This window comes from Anoplophora glabripennis, unplaced genomic scaffold, assembly GCF_000390285.2.
Source record: "Anoplophora glabripennis isolate ALB-LARVAE unplaced genomic scaffold, Agla_2.0 scaffold104, whole genome shotgun sequence".
Classification (NCBI taxonomy): Eukaryota; Metazoa; Arthropoda; class Insecta; order Coleoptera; family Cerambycidae; genus Anoplophora; species Anoplophora glabripennis.
The window spans coordinates 195,167-216,571 of NW_019416210.1; the positions used below are offsets into that span (position 1 = coordinate 195,167).

Sequence of the window (21,405 nt, forward strand, 5' to 3'; positions counted from 1 at the left end):
GGCCCAAATTCATAGATCTCACTAAAGTTCCGCTCACACTTATCTCATACTAAACTCACTCTAATCGTATTCATAAACAATTCTAATTCAATGAGTCACTTAAATCGTACTCAAATTGCCCTCACAAATGCGTGCTAGGTTAGTGACATATTAGTGGTGTCTGACGTGTGTTTATATGTTCCTAATTTATTAATTTTGTGGTTTCATAATATTCTAGCAATTTTTACAAATAATTAAGTCCAGGTATTCAATAAAGGATATTCTATACGTGAACGCTATATAAATTATTATAATTATTTTTTAAAAATTATTTCTGTTACACACTTCATAAATGATTGCTTGTCACTCATTATAATCTACATGAAGTATATAGTAGGGAAAATGAACAAAATTTTACCAACTACTATTACTTGGAATATATGAGGATCGTTTTTACCTGGATAATTAATTAAACCTTTTGATTTTCAGTATTTATTATTTAAATACGTCAGTTATTCAAATTCAAAATAAAGAAATACTGTGACATTAGGTTTCCACTGATGACATATTTTTGGTAATATTTGAGTAGCCAACTGTTTCCTCATCTAGTAATTTGTGGTTTGATGCACACTCAAGTTAGTGACTCATTTATACACATTTCTGATTACCAGAATTGAGAATTACATGAGGGCAGCCTAAGTTGAGTGAAGCATAAGTTTGAGATGAGTGAAAGGTTAGTATAGATTTAGGGAAGTCTCTGAATTTGACCCTAATGTTATTATAAAATACAGGGTGATTCAGTCATAATGTCATTAATTTTAACCACGTAGTTGGAAGGCCTAGTAAAGACAAGAAATCGGGAAAAAAATTTTACCTGACGTTTTAAAAAATAATCAAATTACCCCTTAACTCCCGTTAACTCGGCGCCCCACTTTGCATCACACTTTTGTTGACTGACAACGTGTCGCCGTACCGTAGGAAACAGCTGAATTCCCAGTCGTCTTACAGTTGGTTTCAAAATCAAAGTGCAGTGAATATTTTTTGCCACACACAATAAAATGAGGTATACGTACTACAAACTGAATAATTAATTGAAGATAATACTCAAAACTCATATTCAGTTATAAAACATAGTGAAAACGTACAACTAAATTGCAATAACCTAACATTTGAAAACAATTATTTACCTTATACATTTGTTTTAATTAACAAATAAATAATACTTGTTAACAAAAAATGTAAATGTAATAAAATATAAAGAAATATCTTATTCATTCATGTGTCTAGGTAAAAAAGTCTGTTCTTGTCGTTCACTATTAAAAACACAATAAAAGCTAGGTTAGTGACCGAATACGGTACGTCAAGATTCATTCAGCGGTCAGGAAAGGTGAATGATTTGAAAATATATTTTTTCAGCTTAAATATACATTTTAAATTGTTTCTAAATTTTTCCCTGTCTTCCCTTATTATTAATGACATTATGACTGAATCACCCTGTATAGTAGATATTAATTTAAAATTAGTTATAGCTAGCAGAATGCTAATTATGTTAGAATTTGAAATATTAAAAATTTCAATAATGTAAGTAGATATAACTATAACTTTTAATTGGGTATATGGCGTAAATAACCCCTTGCACTAAAAATAATTAGTTAAGGGGTTGATTTATATAAAAAAACAACAATAAAAGCTATCATATGGTGGGGCATTTATCTTGGTTGTGAGACAAAGTAATATCTCGGTTGAACTCGATCATTTCGAAAAAAGTTTCAAACAAAAATTGTAGGGCACTGAGGGGGCTTAAAGTCAAGGTCAAGGTTATTTTCAAGGTCATGCCAAGATTGCTCCCTTTTCATCCTACAAATTTTGTATTGAAACATTTTTTTAAAAAAGTAATTCCTCCGTTGTCTCAAGATTCTTTTTTTTTGTTCTTTATAGCCAAAATATGGGTTAAATCGAAAAAATAATAAGCACAAAAAGAATTTTTTTCGTTTTTCAACCGAAATCCGTGGTAAAAAATCGGTGTTTTCATTTAAAAAAATCAACTTCCTCTCTAAAAACGCCACTTCCGGTCTAGGCAGGAAGTCGTAATATGGACCTTTCAATGGCCTCCTCGGTGCCCTACAATTTTTGTCTGAAACTATTTTCGAAATAATCGAGTCCGACCGAGATATTATTTTGCGTCAAGATAAAAGCCCCACCCGATATAATAACTCAGGGAAAATCCTAGAACAAGTATTTATTTGTTATACAAAAGAAAAATATACATTAAGCAAAACATTTTAAAACAAAATATCAAATAAATAAAAGGAATATTTCTAATACATATTAACAAAATAAAACTTCAATTTTTATTCTGTATTGAGTAAAAGCACTCAGTACTTCTTCAATACGTTAATCAGTCACATTGAACTTTTTTTTTTATGTACACTCGGTAAGCATCGTCCGAATAAACGCTTTTAACCTAGTAGAAACCCATGCTGAAAATAATAACATAAATACAGGATACGCATTGAAACACGCATTTTTCTAATACTGCATGTATTCACCATTAAAATAGTTCCAAATTTTATTTTCTATAGTATTTTGCTTACATAAACTGGAAAATCTTGATTCAATATATATCACACAAGCATTGATATAAACTTAGACCCAGACCCATCACTACCACGGATTTGAAAAACTGCACAGTAAGTATATACACTAAATATACTATACAGTACCTCTTAATATAAACCCAGATGGTCGCCTTCCAAGAACGATAAGTGAAACGAGTACCTGCTTTATTACAATTAGACATCATCGCTTTAGGTATTTACCTAACAATAAAATAATATGGTTTTCTTGACACCTTGGTATAATACCTGTCTGTTAAGTGAATGTCTTGATATTAGGTTGATACAAATACCTAAAATTATTTAATTAAGTATGGGTAAATTGTTAAAATATCACATTGTGTGACGGTACTGACGGTCGACTCTTTTATTTATTTATTTATTTATTTAGAAGTTACAATATCCAACGGGACAAAGTCCCAATTATAGGATAAGGTAATACAGAAAACTGTAACTAAATTTTAAAAGAAAAAGACAAACTAACATTAAATATAAAAATATAAATACTACATAACATAGAGCAATCAAAATATAAAATCCAGACAAAAAACTTAAGGATAAACAATAACAGACAGATAAAACAAATAAGCTAACTAACATATACAAGATAAGGATTACATTTACTAGACAAACAATTTTTTTATGTCATTCATACAATGAAAAAATATATCAAGTCGATCTTCATACTTCTGGTAATTGGAAATCATTTGATATAGGGGAGATGCTATTAGTAATTGGTACGAGGTGTGGGTAATTGTAAAACGGAGTGAAATCTAGAATTAAGTCTAGGAACATGATGATAAAATCCTTGAGACTAACGAGTCTGCATTTAACGTGTTATTTATGATTTTAAAAAGGAATATAATTGAAAACATAATTCGCCTACGACAGAGACTATTAAAATTAAAACAAGAAAGCAATAAATCTTAAGGTGTACCACGAGGAAGATAAAATCCATAACTAATAAAACGAATAGTCTTTAAAAATCTCCGCTGTACTTTCTCTAAATGAATATTATAGATATTATAAATGGGACTCCAAACAACCGACGCATATTCAAGTTTGCAACGCACAAATGCTGCATACAGTATATTTAGAACCTTTACGTTCTGAAAGTCCTTAGAATTACGCAAAATAAAGCCTAAATTCTTATAAGCAGATTTGGTTACTAAACTAATGTGGTCGTCAAACGATAATCTGGTATGAAAGTAACACCAAGGTCAGTAAATTGCCTAACTCTATTTAAAAATAATTCACCAATTTTATAATCAAAATCTAGATTAGTTTTGCGTCGACTGTAAGTCATAAATTTACATTTACTTACATTCAGAGGTATATTATTACATGAACACCAATTGTGTAATTTGTCAAGATTATCTTGTAATGTAGTACAGTCAGTAGATAATTTAACTTCCAAGAAAAACTTCAGGTCGTCCGCATAGAATAAATAGTTGACATCGAGGCATTCAGTTAAGTCATTAATAAAAATAATAAATAACAGTGGTCCCAGGATTGACCCTTGCGGAACTCCTTAAGATTGATGGAATTTGCATGATTGAAAGCCTCGATACTGCACAAATTGATACCCATTACTAAAATAGGATTTAAACAGAGATAATAGAGCAAAGTTAATAAATTATGATCAAGCCGATCGAAAGCTTTGGAAAAGTCGGTATACACAACATCAACCTGACTTCCTTGCATCCAAAGCTTCAGCAATAAATTGGATTTTCTCAACTAGATTTGAGGTAGTTTTGAACGACCACTCATAAATCCATGTTGATACGGAGATATATATTTTTCAATATGATAAAGTCAATTGTGTAAGATAATTTCTAGAATTTTTAGCTATTGGCCGATAATTAGTTATGTCGTTTTTAGTCCCTTTTCCATACTTGTGGATATTCTCTATACTTAATTATAGAATTGAATATGATTTTTAAAGGTTTTGCAAAAATTGATTTACAGTCTTTTATTAAAAATGCAGGAATTAAATCAGGCCCCATTGTAAAATTACCCTTTATTCTCTTAATTACATTTATTATGTCATCTTCGGCAACCTCAAAAACACAAAGAGTATTAGAGCCAACAAGGGGCAATGTGGGCGAACAACTATTAACATTGTGACTAGGTAAAAAAGAATCAGAAAAATAATTGGCAAAAGCATTGACAATATCAGAAGGATTATTTACTTGAATACTATTATAATTCATACAAGATGGAATAGAGGTAGAATTAGATCTTGAATTAATATGGGACCAAAATCTTCTGCTCTTGCTAGAAGTATACAGTATTTTGTTTAGTATTTTTATATTTTTGTTTAATAACATAGCAATTTGACGAAATTCAGGGAACTGGGAGTATTAATGATGAGAAACTCAAATATTTACTTAGTTTTTTTGTATAATGTTAGAAGCGCCACATACCTGGATTTAAATAACTTTTTTGTGTCGCACTGTATGTCATTTTTGACTAAACATGCCTATTCTCCATTCAATATTACAAAAGATACTCTTAGTATTTGTCGCTAAAAGCAGCCGTTTTGTAAAAATACAGGCGTAAAGTTAAATCTGTGTTGGAATTTTGTAAGTCGAATCATTAAGAGTTTATGAAAAACAAGTGAAAAAATTTGTCTTTTGTTGATTGTATTGCGATGTGACAAACTTAGATCATTTACAAAACTAAGACTAAACTACGTGTACAAATAAGTTAATAAAATTTACAATCATTGCTGAAACAAATTCTTTTTTTACGCTCTGTATCTCAAGAACCAAGCCGTTGCGGATTTTTTATCTTAAAAATAGTCAAAGATTCACCCTGTAAAGTTTGTATAAGTACCTACTTAATAAACACAATAGAAATAATTTTCTCAAAACGAATTTTCTATTTATTTTTTCAGCTGCACAAAATAATTTTAGTCGGAGCCAAATACAGGGTGTTCCTAAATAAGTGTCGCAACGGAAAACTGTAAATTCCTCTTTAAAAAAGAAATATTTTAATATTTTTTTCCTCTTCCATTTTTCTCTCCGGGCTTTCGTTTTCGAGATACACGGTGTCAAAACTTTAATTTTTTTTAGCTTTTCGCCAATATCTTATGAATCGTTTGAACTACAGGACTGAGCTTTTGTACACACATTACCACTATTAATAGCTACTTAGCTACTTTTTAGCACCCTTATCGATTTCATTGGACGTGCCAGTGGTGGAGATTTTAAGGTACCGTAAGGGTTTTTCCCCTCCTAAATTTTACGCCACTGGAAAAATTGACTTTTGACAGCAAATTCTAAAGCGCCAATGAATTTTACACAATAAGAGTTCTCTTGGTTTATTGCTCTAAAGTCAACCGTTTTCAAGAAAAATGACTTTTTATGAACAAAAGCAAACATTTTTGCTAACGTTCCATGTCAATACTATCGAAAAGTTGACCGATAGAGGTGAAGCCGCAGCGGCAGAAAGAAACATGATTAGAAGATGTAATGCGTGCATTCAAGCCAACGGACGTAATTTTGAACAGTTTCTGTAAATTTTACTCGCCAAATTGATAAAAAAAAGTTAAAATTCTATTTGTTGTTAAATTTCGTTAAAATTGTTAATTATTATACCTATTTTTTGAATTACAAAAGATTTTCGATACGTTGGCACGTCCAATGAATTCGAGAAGGGTGCGAAAAAGTAGCTATTAATAGTGGTAATATGTGTACAAAAGCTCAGTCCTGTAGTTCAGACGATTCCTAAGTTATTGGCGAAAAACTAAAATAAAATTAAAGTTTTGACACCGTGTATCTCAAAAACGAAAGCCCGTTTTCCGTTGCGACACTTATTTAGGAACACCCTGTATAAACATTTATTACATTACATTACAACATTATGGTTTTTCGTCACATTGTTCAAGGGTGGGAGGGGGTCAACTGCACCCTTTTGCCCCCTCTGGGAACGCTCATATTATTCAACACCTTTCAAAATTGTGACGGGCGCCGTCGCCATTTTTTTTACTGTGAAGCATTTCTTAGCATCAAGCATATGTAACGGTATAGGTACCTACTAAATTTCAAATTCAAGACTTTTTGGATCTGCTTTACCACTATCTTAACATATACTTATAACTTATAAATATACAGTGATAGTGTTCAGTAAATTCTCTCTTGGACTTGACCATTACCACCTACTTGATCTTGGACATTTAGTTTTGGTCGTGATCTTGCTCCTATATCCTTGATCTAGGCACATAGTTTTATTGTAAGATCACATTTCCTAGATCAAGCGGAAAAGGTTTAATGATCTTATACTTTATATCGATTTCCAAACTCATGTATATTACTCATACTAGACAATAAATGCATAATATATTTGTGGTATAGTAGTGTGTAGTATGTCTTCTATATTTAATAAAAAGGACCAAATACACTCATGGACAAAATTATGGAATATTTAAATTTTCGCAATTTTTAAAGTTATTAGTAAATGTTACCGAAAGAAACGCGTTATAGAAGAAATAATAGTTTATTTTACACATTTTAAGTAGAGAATATTAAGTCTTTATCAATAGAAAGTAGTAAAAAAAAATTATGCCAAGTAATATGAAAATTAAGGATAATTATTTTTAACTTAAATAAGCAAATACTCTCTTTTGATTTGAATAATAGAGCATAGTTAATAACGAGTATTCCCACCTCGAGCTCTAATTACTGTTTGCATCCTTCTCAACATGCTACTAATTAGAGTTTGAATAAAATCTTAAGAAATTGCGTTCCATTCATATTGTGCTGCAAGTCGAAGTTCTTCTACAGTATTTAGAACAGGATTTCGTTGTCGTATGCGGCGTTTTAGTTGATCCCACAAGTGTTCAATAGGATTTAAGTCTGGGCTATACGGCGGCCAATCTAATTTTTGAATCTGCACTGTATCAAAGTAATTAGTCACCATGCCATCTGCGTGTGGTCGAGCGTTATCGTGCATAAATACGAACCTGTCGTATTCAATGTGACCCATATATGGCAAAACGTGATCTTGGAGAATGTTTTCGATATACCAGTTACTGGTCATTCGTCCAATGACTTCCACGAGTTCGGTGCGTCCCTCCCAACTTATGCCTCCCCAAAGCATTATGCCGCCACCTCCAAAACTAACAGTCTGTATGAGATTGCAGCTGTTATATCGTTCTCCAACTCTTCTATAGACGTGATTTCGTCCATCTGGCTTCCATAATTGTATTCTAGTCCCATCAGTGAACAGAACATTTTTCCAATTCTCGATATCCCACTGAATATGCGTTCTGGCAAATTCTAATCGCTGAGTTTTGTGATTTTGGAGAAGTCGTGGAACTTTGGCAGGCCGTCTTGGCTTTAAACCTACTTGTTTCAATCTTCGTCTAACAGTTTTCGAACTAACATTAACTTGTCTAACATTTAATAACTCATTTTTGAGGTGTGTGGATGTCAATGTGCTATTTCGGGCAGAAGGAAGGATCAAAAACCGGTCATCAATTGCTATTGTACACCTTTTGCGCCCTTGACCAGGCCTTCGCACAAAATCTCCAGTCTCTTGATACCTTTTTAAAATATTCGATACTGTAGATTGACCTCTCCTGAGACGTCGTGCAATATCTTTTTGACTATACCCTTCTTCATGTAGAGTTACAATTTGCGCCGCCTTAGCTTCACTGCAGTGTCTAACTGGGGGCATATTTTATTTTTAAATAGAGGAAATAACAAATTAAAATCAGTAACACTTACTAAGCTTCACTACAAATAACTTAATTCACTATGTTTCTTGAATTATTTGAGGAATTTTTAAGTGACAATACGCGTGATAGAAAATAACTCCATTAAAATTAATTAAATGTCAAAACATTTTAAAACAATTGAGTGTATTCACCTACTAGATGAATAATATCAACACATATATAATTTTAAACCGTTAATTTAAAATCGTATTCGAGTAATAGTGATAACAAAAAATATTCGATAATTTTGATACAATGAGTGTACAATCAAACATTTAAATGCATAATACGAACAGGATATTCCTCGACGCACGATTCGAACGAGTTTTATATAATGTGACCCGTTAAAATCCAGACCACACCTCTAAAATTTTCTTAAAACAATAATCTTGTTGGGGTAAACCATGCCGTGCTGCGATGTTTTTAAGAAGCGATTTTTCGTAACATAACCAGCATTTTTTTTATTCAGCATCACGTGAAATCTGCCTATCTCAAATTTCATCTACAATGCAAACAATGCTATTTATATTTAACTTAAAATTTTCAATTTATGCATTTCTTGTTTCCTGTTTTTACATTATAACACACTGTATCATTAATGGGTTAATTTGTCATCTTCGGGCATTTCCAAAGCTTTCTAGAAACAATCTTCATAAATTTGAAAAGTTTTTATAAAAACATTATTGCAAATTAATATAAATGCATGAAATTTGAATAATGGAGACTGTATGTTATTCTGGTAATTGTTTAGAAAAGAATTGTGTGGAATTTATATAAAAACTGATCAAATATCTTGAAAATCAACCATTGTCGTCTATAAAGTACAAAATAATAGTGTGAAATGCCGATTATTTATAAGAAAAATTCGAAATTAAGAAAAGGCGATGCTATGAGTCAAACTAAGTAAAAACAAATGGAAATGCTAATAAAAATAAAAAATACAGTCCATCCCAGAAAGTGATTCCTCAAAAGCAAGTGGAACAAGATGACGATGATTCAGATTATATTAATTCAGGTGATAATGAAATGAGTTTGGAAGAAGATGAATCAGGCAGTGTAGATGAAGTAGATGCTGAAGAAGCATCAATGGAGGAAGAAGAGGATGTTGATGAATCAGACGAAGAGGAAGAACATGGAGTCTGATGATGGCAAAGAAGAAGAAGAATCCGTTGAAGATGAAGAAGAGGAAGATAGCCCCCGCTTTAGTTTAGTAACAAAAAACAAAAGAAGAAATAAATGCTGAATATAATAAAATACTTAACAATTTTGTAATTTAAATATGATTGTACTTACGTAGAAGACGAATAAATTTTTTATTTCAAGTCGATTGATTTCATTTATTTATTTTTTTTAAATTTTAGATATAAGGTATAGTTTAATTATATTTGTCGTTTTCATAAATTGCTTGTCCGGATTTTAACACTCAAAGATAAAAAAATTAATTTTAATATTTCCATTTGAATAAATTTATTTTAAATTTTAGGAATAAGGTATACTTTAAATAAAAAAGTGGTAAAGGTCAAAGTTTTAGGAACTTTTTTATTGATCTATCTAAAAAAAAACGATTAAGACTAGGAAATTTGCGTACGATCTCAAAAAAATATATAAAAACAATAATTGAATGTTGTACTTCAGAGGTACAAGCTAAACGTTTGTTTTTTTTAATGGAACACCCTGTATATTTGCCATTATTTGAAATACTGCTCTTTTTATAGTTACAGTGACATATACACGTCATATATTTACTTAGACAGTTTGCACAATATTTTGGATTATTATGTTGATCCTGTAGATAGTCACGATTGCCATGGGACCAGTGCGTGGGTTCTAATTACTTAACAAATCTTTAAATTCTCTATAAAAAAAATATTTTATTATCTTTTTAGACAAAGGACATACATATATTCCAAACAAATTTATTTTTAATGTCCTTTATTCGCGTTTGTACAATTGATGTCTAAAAAAAAGAAAACAAAAAAGTTATGCAATGAAGAAAACTGAGAGACATTTTTAAACAGAAAATTTATATTCATTTGTTTTACTAAAACAAAAAAGGTTATGCAGTAAAAAACAGACGTTTTTAAATAGAAAAATAATTCTGTGGGTTATGGAACTCTTGGGGTTTATTTTTATGGTTGGTTCTTTGTTGTTTTATTTGTACTAAAAAAAATTTTTTTCGGACCTCAAATAAGGCTGAAATTAAACAAAAACGAATTTCAAAAATTTTGTTTTTTTTTCATATATTTCGAAAACTAATCATGTTAGCCTTGATTTTTTAAAAGCATAATGTTGGCCCCCATTTAAGCTACTTCGTACCTCTTACCGTTTAGGAGATCCCTATAGTGATAAGCGAATTTGTAACAAGTTGTATATTGCTGTACATCTAGAATATCACATTATGGGCAATTAAAATATATTTTTTCTTCAAGCGTATAATAATACTTATATTATATAGTGCAACACCTGCTTTAGAAGCAGCCTATTGTTTAACTAGTACAAATATTTTTCATTTTTTAACTAATAAAAAAATGTAACAATGTGTAGGTAAGTATCCTAGCAACGAATTAAAGATTCAAGAAGCTTTGACGTTTCATTAAGTGTCAGTTGAAATTTGATGTCGCGTCGGGTCGTTTTTAAAATGTCTGAAGAAATGCAGTGCACACCACCAGAATTACTGGAAATTGCAAATACATCAGTGGCAACACTTATACCAACAAAGTCGAGAAAAATTTATGAAAATGCTTATGATAAATTCATAAATTGGGCAAAAGAAAATAATGCACATATTTATTCAGAAAATGTGATGATAGCATATTTTACAAGATTATCCAGAACACTGAAAAGTTCAACTTTATGGGCGCAATATTCAATGGTAAAATCTAAATTAAACATAGAACACAATGTAAATATTGAGAAATATTCAAAATTAATTACATTTTTGAAACGACAAGGTGAAAATTATAAACCAAAAAAGTCGAAAGTTTTGTCTAAAAAAGAATTTGACGAATTCCTGAATAAAGCACCTGATGATAAATATTTAGCAACCAAGGTATGTACTTTTTAAATTATAGGTAGATATATATTTAACCTTTTTATATTTGTAATACAAAATTTTGTTATAATTTGTAAACTTCAAGTTATTTTATAGTATCCATTACGAGAATAATAAACAATTTTCGGAAATAAAGATAGCTCATTGGAAGAATGTTGTAAAAACTCATAAATATAGATGTCTTAAAATTACGTCATGTTTTAGAATTTCCTTGCATTTTCCAACTTTTTTTATTGTTACAAAATTAATAATTCTATATTTTTTAGGTTGCACTAATATTTGGAGTCACAGGAGCTTGTAGATGCGATGAACTCATTCAAGTAAAAGTTAATGATGTAAAAGATTTGGGAAATATAATATTAGTAAATATTCCCAATACAAAAACTAAAAAACATCGTTCATTTACCATAATTGGAGAGTTTTATTTAAATTTATACAGAAAATATGCTACTCTTCGGCCAAAAGACATAACTTTTGATAGATTTTTTATTAAATATCAAAATGGCCATTGTCATCGTGTTGTAATGGGCATACATAAAATTTCAAAAGTGCCAAAAGATGTTGCATCATTTTTAAGGTTGCCAAATCCACATGAATATACGGGGCATTGCCTTAGAAGAACCTCGGCAACTATCTTAGTTGATAATGGTGGAGACATTACAACCCTAAAGCGACATGGTGGATGGAAATCTACCAGCGTCGCTGAAGGATACATTGAAGATTCTGTAAACAATAAGAAACAGATAGCGATGAAAATATTAAACCCATTAGAGTATAATGAACCAAGTACATCAAGCGAAACTGTAAATATTGATCCTGAAAATAATTTAATCGAAGACTTTTCTGTTAATAATGGTACAATTGTTAACACTGAAACTGAGAACCTTATTACAAGTAACGTATTCAACGACAGAACTGTAAACTTTGAAAAAAAGACAGCCAGCAGCGCTTTAAATATCAACAACTGTACCATACAAAATTGCACATTTAATATTCATGTTAATAAATAAAGTTTGATGATAGACATGTAGGTAATTTAGATGTTTATTCGTTTAATTCAAATTAAAGAAAAATAATTGTTACATTTGTTTTTTTATTCATGAATAAAGTGGTTAAAACTGTCATGTTTAATTAATCAATAAAATGTATAAAATGTATAAAATAAATAGTATTACCTACCTACTGATTTTATTTTGTGCTGAGATTGAACATCGCGTTATCCGCTATAAATTTTATATTCACGCTTGAAGAAAAAATAGTATATGTCACTCGGAGTGGAAGGCTCATTATGTGTTTTGCCCAATTTGCTCAGCCTCGGCGAGCAAACTTTTCGACTCAACACATAATGATCGCCTTCTACTCCTAGTAACATAATATACTATTCCAATCCCGCGTTGCAAAAAAAATTGAGATGTGTCTTGCTTCTCATTGGACCACAATGTAAAATTCGGTAATATGAAAATAAACTAGGTAAAATCCTGTAAACTTTTTCAATAATTGCCTTGATAAAATGCAATTTTCATGAGTTTATGGTATGGTATCTCTTGTTTCGGTCATAGATTGATTTTCAACCGTAAACAGTGCTCATGACATCATACCTAGCTTAGGAAGCATCACATCACATAATGTTCAAGGTATAACTAAAAGATTGTGTTGGTACAGACAATCAATTTTCTGATTATCACCCAGCAGCATTTATGTTATTCAAATCAAGTGCATGAATATTGCATACACATATTTGCCATAAGTGTCAGTTCTAAATATAACTGGAACAAGATTTCATATTAGAAATATCCTTGCCCCAATATTGTGAAGTCAACAGCGATCTAGGATCTAGGTATAAACGTTTTACCTACAGCGTCGAGTTAACGAACTGGAGTACAAGTAGACAGTCACGCAGAAGGTACGAAAATCTATAAATAAAGGGGTGTCTTGCAACCGGCGGACCAGCTGATGTGTAAATACTCCGGTTTCCATTGCGTAGCGGCAGTTCGGCACGTAGTGTGCACATTCAGAACGCCGGCTGGAGGCGGCCATTCAGTCACCACGTGGAAGCGCTATTCCGACGACAACGCGCGCGAGAGAGACGTCGCGCGTCCTGTCTTGTTTTCTCTCCGTCTCCCTCTGCCAGCTTATAAACAGAATTCCGGGGTCTTCCTTGATCAGTTCGTCAAGTAGAGTTGAGAAGTGTTGAGAATCAAGTGAGAAACGCCATGTTTTCCTCAGTCAGGCTGTCGGTGAACCGCAGCAGCCGAGAAATCGCCAGGGAGATAAGGAGGCACATCAGCAAGACGTCCAGCGTCCCCAACAGCGACGCTATATCCAGGCAGCAAGACAACAAGCTGAAAGTCAACCTCGAATTGGCTGGGAATAACAGGAACTTGTCTAGTAAATGGAGCAAACTCAGCAGACACAATAACATCAGGTAAGTCGCTGAAGATTGTCATGGTAGGGGTCAATGATCGGTTCGTGGCTACGTGACTGAGATCTTGTTTTACACCCCCGGTTGGCTTCTCTTTGTTTTGGTATCGCGTCCTTTCGATTCGCGACGCCTTCGCACCTATGTCCCTATAAAACAAAGAACTGATACTTTGAAAGGAACACATGTTCCTTTCCGCTTTATTTACATTTTTAATGGCATAGTTTACTACCTGCCAATAGAACAAATATTGATTGTTTTCTAGAAAAATCCAAAATTCGCACTTTTTTATAAGTAGAAATCTAAAATTTTTGTATAAACAAAATAATGAAGCTGTTTTAAACGTAGGCAGTAATAATTAAAAGTTTATGGCTTTGTATGTCCATAAGTCTTTAATATAGTAAATTAATGACAAAAGAAGGAACTTATAAATATTGTCCTATTAATTTTTACTACTAAATTCAGTGTTGTTGTATATCACATTTTCTAGTGTTTTACTTTCTTTATAATAGTTTCCCTTAATGAAATTCTTCCTCCAAATCATACTGTCAGGAAAATTGAAAAATCGCTCGAATTTTAAATGCCAAATTGTCTGTATTCCAAAAAACTGCGTTTGTTTTAAACTTCAGTTTACGTTTTGGATTGAGATTGCTTACCTTTCCAGGTAATCGGTCAATTCTAGAACTTTCGGCGAGACTTTCGGTACTTTACTAGAATGTAATGCTCTACTTCGTTGCATAATAGCATCTATTAAGCTCGAGCACAAAATCTTATAAAATCCCGAATAAAAAAGATGTTGCGTAACATTTCTTCTATTAAACTTAATTAAATCAACCCTTGCATCAATAGGATCAGTCATGGATTGTTTTTATCAAATTATTATCTAACTAAAAAATATGTTTGGAATAATAGGAAGATGTAACTCTTTCTCGAACTTTATTTTCCGTTTTTCTGAAGCAATTCCGGTCTTTGCGGTTTATCTTTTTAAATGAGCCGAAAATAAAACGTTGTAATAACATAAACAACTGTAACAGAAAGATAAACTGTACCATTTGCCAATGTAAAATGTTTTAAAATTACTTACGCCTTATCAGTTGTTATTTGTATTGGTTTTAAAAATAGTTTCGTGAAAATAACTCCAGTTCAAGGACATTTTTGGTGGACACAATGACGTCTTGAAGAAATCGGTTAGCAAATTTTCTTGAGCTTTGAATTTAACCTTGTAGTAAATCTAAAGCAATTAAATCTTAATGTTGCTGTTAACAAATGTTTTTTTTTTTCATGTAACCTGCCGCACATAAAATGTTTTCCCTAACAATTAAATTACACCACTTTGTCCATGGATATACTTTTTATCTTTCAACTTATTTGTTTTTGCAATTAGCCGTTCCTTGTTAATGAAGTTACTGCGATGAACCATTTCCTTGTTAAAAAAAATAACGTAATGTTTTTTTACAATGTAGTAAACATAATTAAATAGTATTAAGTTAATCTTTATTAATAATATTTTATAAACGTATTTTTTTTTAAACTAGATGCGTGGAGTAGAGATTAAAGTTATAAGTGTTATAAAAATACCTAATAAATATAAATCTTTCCTTGTTTTCAAGTTTAAATTTCACTGTATGCACGTTTTTTATGATTAATTCAAATAATATACATATGATGATTAAGCGATATCTTTTTAGCTTCCGTAAAAGGTATAGATGAAAGCTTCATATTGCCATCTGCAAATCCTTTCTTACGAACACGCAGATTTCTAAAAAAATATCGAATGTGCACAAAAACTTTTACTCGACATGGAAGATCAAAACTAGAAAAAGTTCCTCAGTCAAAATGGAAATAACTTTTTTCTATAAATTTACCCTGTAACTTGGTTTTGAATATATCACTAATTTAATTTTCTTATTATTTGCCCTCGGTTTTGAAAAATCTAATTTCCCTTCATAAAAGATGTGAAAAACTTTAATCAAACTATTGGTACTGGTTACCCATTCCTCGGAAGTGCCCGTTTATAGCAGATTATATGTTCATACTCAAATTGTACAAACATAGGTATACCTAGTTATTTTTAGGTTAAATATACTACTACCTGAAAAATTTACCTGAATCCCTTATTCAAAGTTTTCCAGTGCAATGACTCCGGATAGTAAAATATCACCATAAATTTAACCTATAAAATATCACTTTTGGTTCAAAGAAAGGAAGTTATTTTTACATTTGTATATTTTGCGTTATCTTCAAAGTGATAAATATATTCCGCACGATATTTGTTGAGAGTAGAATTCCAAGAAAAAAATAAACCAGTAATGTTCTGTATCAGAACTACTGTAACAATTTGCCATAGCAGGGGCGTGCCTTGAAATTATCCGCCAAAGTCTTTCTGCCTCGGGTGAGGAAGTGACACTTCATGGAACAACAAATGTCGTACGTACTATAAGTACTTTAAAATTAATCTTAAGCATTTTAGAAACAAGAAATCGCACTTTTAGTAAGACAATGATAGAACAAGTAGATCCATCCAGGAAGTGACGAAGCAATGAAAGATCACTGAGAACATGTAAACATCAGAAAATGTACCTTTCCTGCTTTGTCCAGCAAATTTGTAAAAATACTCAATAATTGTGGTTAATGCATGTGTTAATAGTTACCTAAAAGCATTCTACTGGGTGTGATTATGTTTATAGTTCCGTATGTGATTTCCTGTACGTTCAAACTTCAGGAAACATGAGATACGAGGAAAAATATGTCTTCTTCCCTTATTTTGAACGTATTATCAGTTGTCTTATACCGAGAAAACTTCAATAACTGGTGCAGTGAAGAGATATTGTTTCTAACTTGCTTAGATTTTGTAAAATGCTGGACTTCTAAATAATTGCTTCTTTATCATTTTTACTATGAACGATGAATTAAATATAGTATTTTCCCCAAAATGCTTCTATGCTCAACTGAATCGTGAAGTCTTTGAATACATACATTTTGAAAAGTGAAAGAGGAAAATGAATTACGTTGTCGAATATAATCAATAAAGTTATTAGCAATTGACTTTTATCAAAATCTATTTCCCATTAAAAGTAAATATCAAAGTTTTTAAACTCTGCTTTTCTCTTTAAAGTAAGCACACAATTTTATTGGTTCAGATTTATTGGATTTTCAACGTAAATGATGAACTAGTTTAATTTAATTTCGTGATAAAACTGGTATTAAGATCATTCAAATCGATTCTAAATTTTTTTTCTAGAATTCACATCAAATAAAGTAATAATTTGTTTTGATACCAAATATAACGCGACAGATAAGCTAGGAATTGATTTGTATTATTTTTTATTTAGATAATTATGAAGGTAGTTTCTATATATTTATTTGGTATCAGAGAGCTGGGATGTAAAACGTTACATCTCAATCCCGATCATTTAACAGAAGAAGGTAGAAACAGTATAAAAAAATGTGTAACTCAATTTTGAATCTAATTTAAAACTGTAAATCAATATACAAATTTTAATCAAGTAAACTACTTATGTACATGTATCATCCAATGAATTATAGACATACACACTAAGAAAATCTGCACATGGTATATTATAAGATCAAAACGTTTTAAATGTGACACATACCTTTTGCAAACAAATGTGTCGCGAAATTTAAAACAAGGTCAGTACGAAATCTCCAGAACGAATTTACAGGGTTTAAAAATTGTTAGAAATTAACTTTGTATTTGCCTAACACCTTTAAAGTGAAAGTACAAGAATTAGTAATAAAAAATCGAGGGGGTAAACCTCCGATCAAAATTTGTACATTGAAACACTTTTACAATTAATTAATTAATAGAAAGAATTCGAAAGACAACTCGTAAAAAATATTCAATAAAAAGCAATTGAAGTACGCCTATCAAAAAATATCTAATAATCGGTTGACATAAAGGAGCGCCATTTCAATTCAAGAACGCTTCTTTGTTCCAGAGCCTTATCCACCATCCAGACCAAAGTCAAACCTCCAGAGACCAACACGCCCTTGGTGTCCAAGGAAGAGAGCCGCCAGTTCATGGCCATCTTCCCCGATATCGTCAGGGATCTGACGGATGCCGGTAGACATACAGATATCCCCGAAGTCACGAAAAGATTCGCCAAAGTATTACAGTACAACGTTCCAACAGGTAAAAAGATCAGGGGGCTATCGACCGTGATAGCGTACAAGATGCTGGAGAAACCTGAAAACCTTACACCTGAGAACATAAGACTGGCCAACATCTTAGGATGGTGTGTTGAATTGGTAAGTTCGAGTTGGTTTTACAGGTGCAGGAACTTAAAAGTAAATATTGTGTAACATAATGATGCCATAAATTTAAGAACGTCAATAAGACGATTTCTTCCTATTGATCATGGTTTAAGGATGTTAAAAATGTCGGTCTTTCCATAGCGACACTTTAAAATATGATTTGTTTGAGGTTAGGTTTCCTGCTGTGAAAGTCACATACTACAATCTAAGATTTCATTTATATCTGTGTAAAATATTTACGTACTTTTTTACATTTACGGGAAGTAAATATGTTTTCCTGCATATCTTGATTCAGAATAAAATTCTATTAGACAGCACTAAATTTGAACTTCTGTTATTTACTTCTGTTTCTTTTTTGTTACCACAAGAAGCTAAAACTCATTTTGAGACTGATTGAACAAAATTTTTATTTTCATGTATTTGGAAACGGCAATTAAAATATTACTTCATTCTTTTAAGGTTGTTAACTTTATTATGTCTATGACCAATACATATGTACAAATGACCAATAAAATATTTTAACAACAATAATTAATAATAAAGTTGCAAGATTTCAACACATGTACGTACAGATGTTTCTATTAGTTAAAGCAATAAGCAAGGCGGTTAAGAAATGAAAAATTATGATTAATGCTATTAAAATCCAGAAATTTTGATTATGTTTGCTTATTTAACCTTACTGATTGCGGTTATGGTTATAGAATTTGTATAAACATTTAAAATAAATATAAAAAATAATATTAGAAATCTCAACTTTTACCTTTCCACTTTTTCATCAAGCAGCTTTATGAGAAGTCGTCAATATTACTAGGTAACTCGCGTGAAATATTTATTATTATTTATTCAAACAGTATTTACAGACAAAACAACTATCTAATAATATTTATGACAAATATGTAGGTAGATGAATATTTATTAGCAACTACTAAGCAATATATGTATTTTGAATTTATATAAATAGATAGATCAGAATTAAGGACGAAACGACAATAGAATTGATTAATATAAGAAACAATGAATAATTGGATTTATCTACGTTTTAGCAACAATTATATTTGTTGACGGAAAATATAAATCTGTTAAATCTAGAACTTTAGTTACTTGTTTTCACAAGAACTTTGGCTTAAATATTAAGTTCAACAATACAGCAAACTGTTTCCCTACGAGAAATGCATACTAGAACCTTGAAGCAAACATCGAACTGTTTTCTCTCTGACACATTTCTCATTTTAATTTTTTTGTTCAGGTTTTACGCTTGAATTAATTTTTCAAATTGCTGACGTAACTTACGGTAACCCATTTGTGCCTGGTTCATTTTAAGCAACTGAGTAGTTCCGGATGACTGGACTATTTTAGCTAGAAATCGCAATAAATTCGTTCCAGTTCTTATTTTTTACCTGTTTGGCAATCTATTGAACCTTAATATCGGCTGATGTACCCACCAAAAACAATCTAACAAACCTTCTGTTGAAAATTTTTGCTACATTGGTTTGTAGAGTAGATATTTTTTCGTAATAATGTGCCTTTATTAAATGAATCAAAATTACGGTTTTCGGTTTTACCGAAACCCCATTGTTCATATCGCGGCATAAAAGTATAACTATGATATGAAGTACTAGTAAATATTCTTACTTAATGCAACAATTCTGAGTAACTTAGATAAGAATTATAAGCAGGTTTTATTCAAATACATAATAAAAACATATCATCTGTGATATTGGCTGATCCAATTAGATTTTGAAACACCATCACTTTTTTTTAATTAAAGCCAAGTCCAGTAGACTGTGAATTATAATTATCATTTAACGCAAAAAGTCACTGATGAGTGATGAATAAGCTCTGTAATCGTCAGATTGTCAGGACAGTTCGCAAAGTCATGTAGAGGTGACTTCTTATCGGTATATGTAAATTTTGTAAAGACAACCAAATCACGCTTTACTTTAATGGAGTTGGTAATTCTCTTTGTCATTTTTGTAAGCAAGCAAATAAATTAATTGTTTTTGGGAATGTATTCTCATATTTCTTATACTAAACCACAATGTGTAAGTGGTAAGAAAAATGAGGTATCTTGGTTTATTTAGAAAACCCAAATTTGTCTTGGTAAAAATATTGTTTTTCAGAACTTCGCCAAGGTACATGTATTGAAAATTGTTGTAAATTACCAAGGCAGTTACAAATACATAATTCACTGCTTACCTATGAATATAACTGATGTAAGTTAGTCACAGTAATATTCGAATTTTCTTTATCAGATATCTAATCAGCAACAACGGAAACTGCGTATTTATTTTTAGTTCTGTTGGTAAACAAAAATGAAAGTGCGTCTGATGTTGGTTTATGTAAATTTATAGACGAATAAAAATGTAAACATGAGCTTGAACTTGAAGGTAGCAATTTATAATACACGTGCCATTTTTGTAATGTGTTTATTTGTTTCTAATTAATACCAGAAACGTAGAATACAAAGAGGATGTAAATTTGTATAACCCTGGGAAAACGCAGCATATCCAAGAAATGCTAAAATATTTGAATATTTAAAAAAGTATTTATTATAATTATAACAATCCATCTACAGGAAATTTGTATCAAACTTTATCTTATTAGAATTTTAAAAATTACAAATTACAGTGGAAACAATATTAATTAACTATTTGCATATAAATTACCTAGGCATTTTGAAACAATTTTTGTATATTTTTTAGTTCATTTTAACTAATATAACTACTGTACCAGGTCTGTTAAAAAAATAACCAAACTTTATTTTTATAAACTTCATTATTAATTTTATACGTTACCTATTGGTTCTTCTCTTCTTCAAAGTACTCCCCTCTCCTATTCACACATTTTTCTCAGCGGTGTTTCTATTTCGCGAAGCAGATTAATTTGAAATGGCATTTAATAAGGAATTTGCGAAAAAATCGCAAGAAACCAAGTCTGATGAGTAAGGAGGGTGAGAGACGTCAGTAATTGACGAATTGACAAAGCTGAGTGTGCGGGGCATTGTCTTGATGCAAAAACCATGATTTGTCTCTTTTTGTGGATTTTTTCACGTATCCATTGTAAAACACCTTGATAGTACACACGGTTCACTATTTCACCATGAGGAAAGAATTCAAAGTGCATCACATTGACGTTAGATCGGAACTGACGTTCTTTCTTCAAGCCATTGTCTCAGTGTCGTAGCCGTAATCCCAAGTTTCGTCTCCCGTTATGATCCTTTGAATGAATGTTTCAACATCATCATCGTTAAGAGTTGCCGACAAACGTCCACATGATTTTATTTTGGTCATCAAACGAGAAACAAATTTTGTTGCAACTCGATGCATGATGCAAACCTCTTCTG

The 21,405-nt window shown here is 31.2% G+C and overlaps 1 protein-coding gene across 2 annotated transcripts in view; it reads left to right on the top strand.

Annotated features, from left to right (window-relative positions):
- Positions 1-21,405, top strand: part of LOC108904827 (farnesyl pyrophosphate synthase) — a 116,573-nt gene that overhangs the window by 75,925 nt on the left and 19,243 nt on the right. Inside the window, exons 1-2 of one of the 2 annotated variants that reach the window (XM_018707504.2) lie at positions 13,432-13,793; positions 17,747-18,056. In XM_018707504.2, coding sequence (XP_018563020.1) covers positions 13,582-13,793; positions 17,747-18,056 — 522 coding nt within the window. In that variant the 5' untranslated portion in view covers positions 13,432-13,581. Of the gene's footprint in view, positions 1-13,431; positions 13,794-17,746; positions 18,057-21,405 lie in introns of those variants that run through there. The other variant, XM_018707505.2, reaches the window with a different exon arrangement.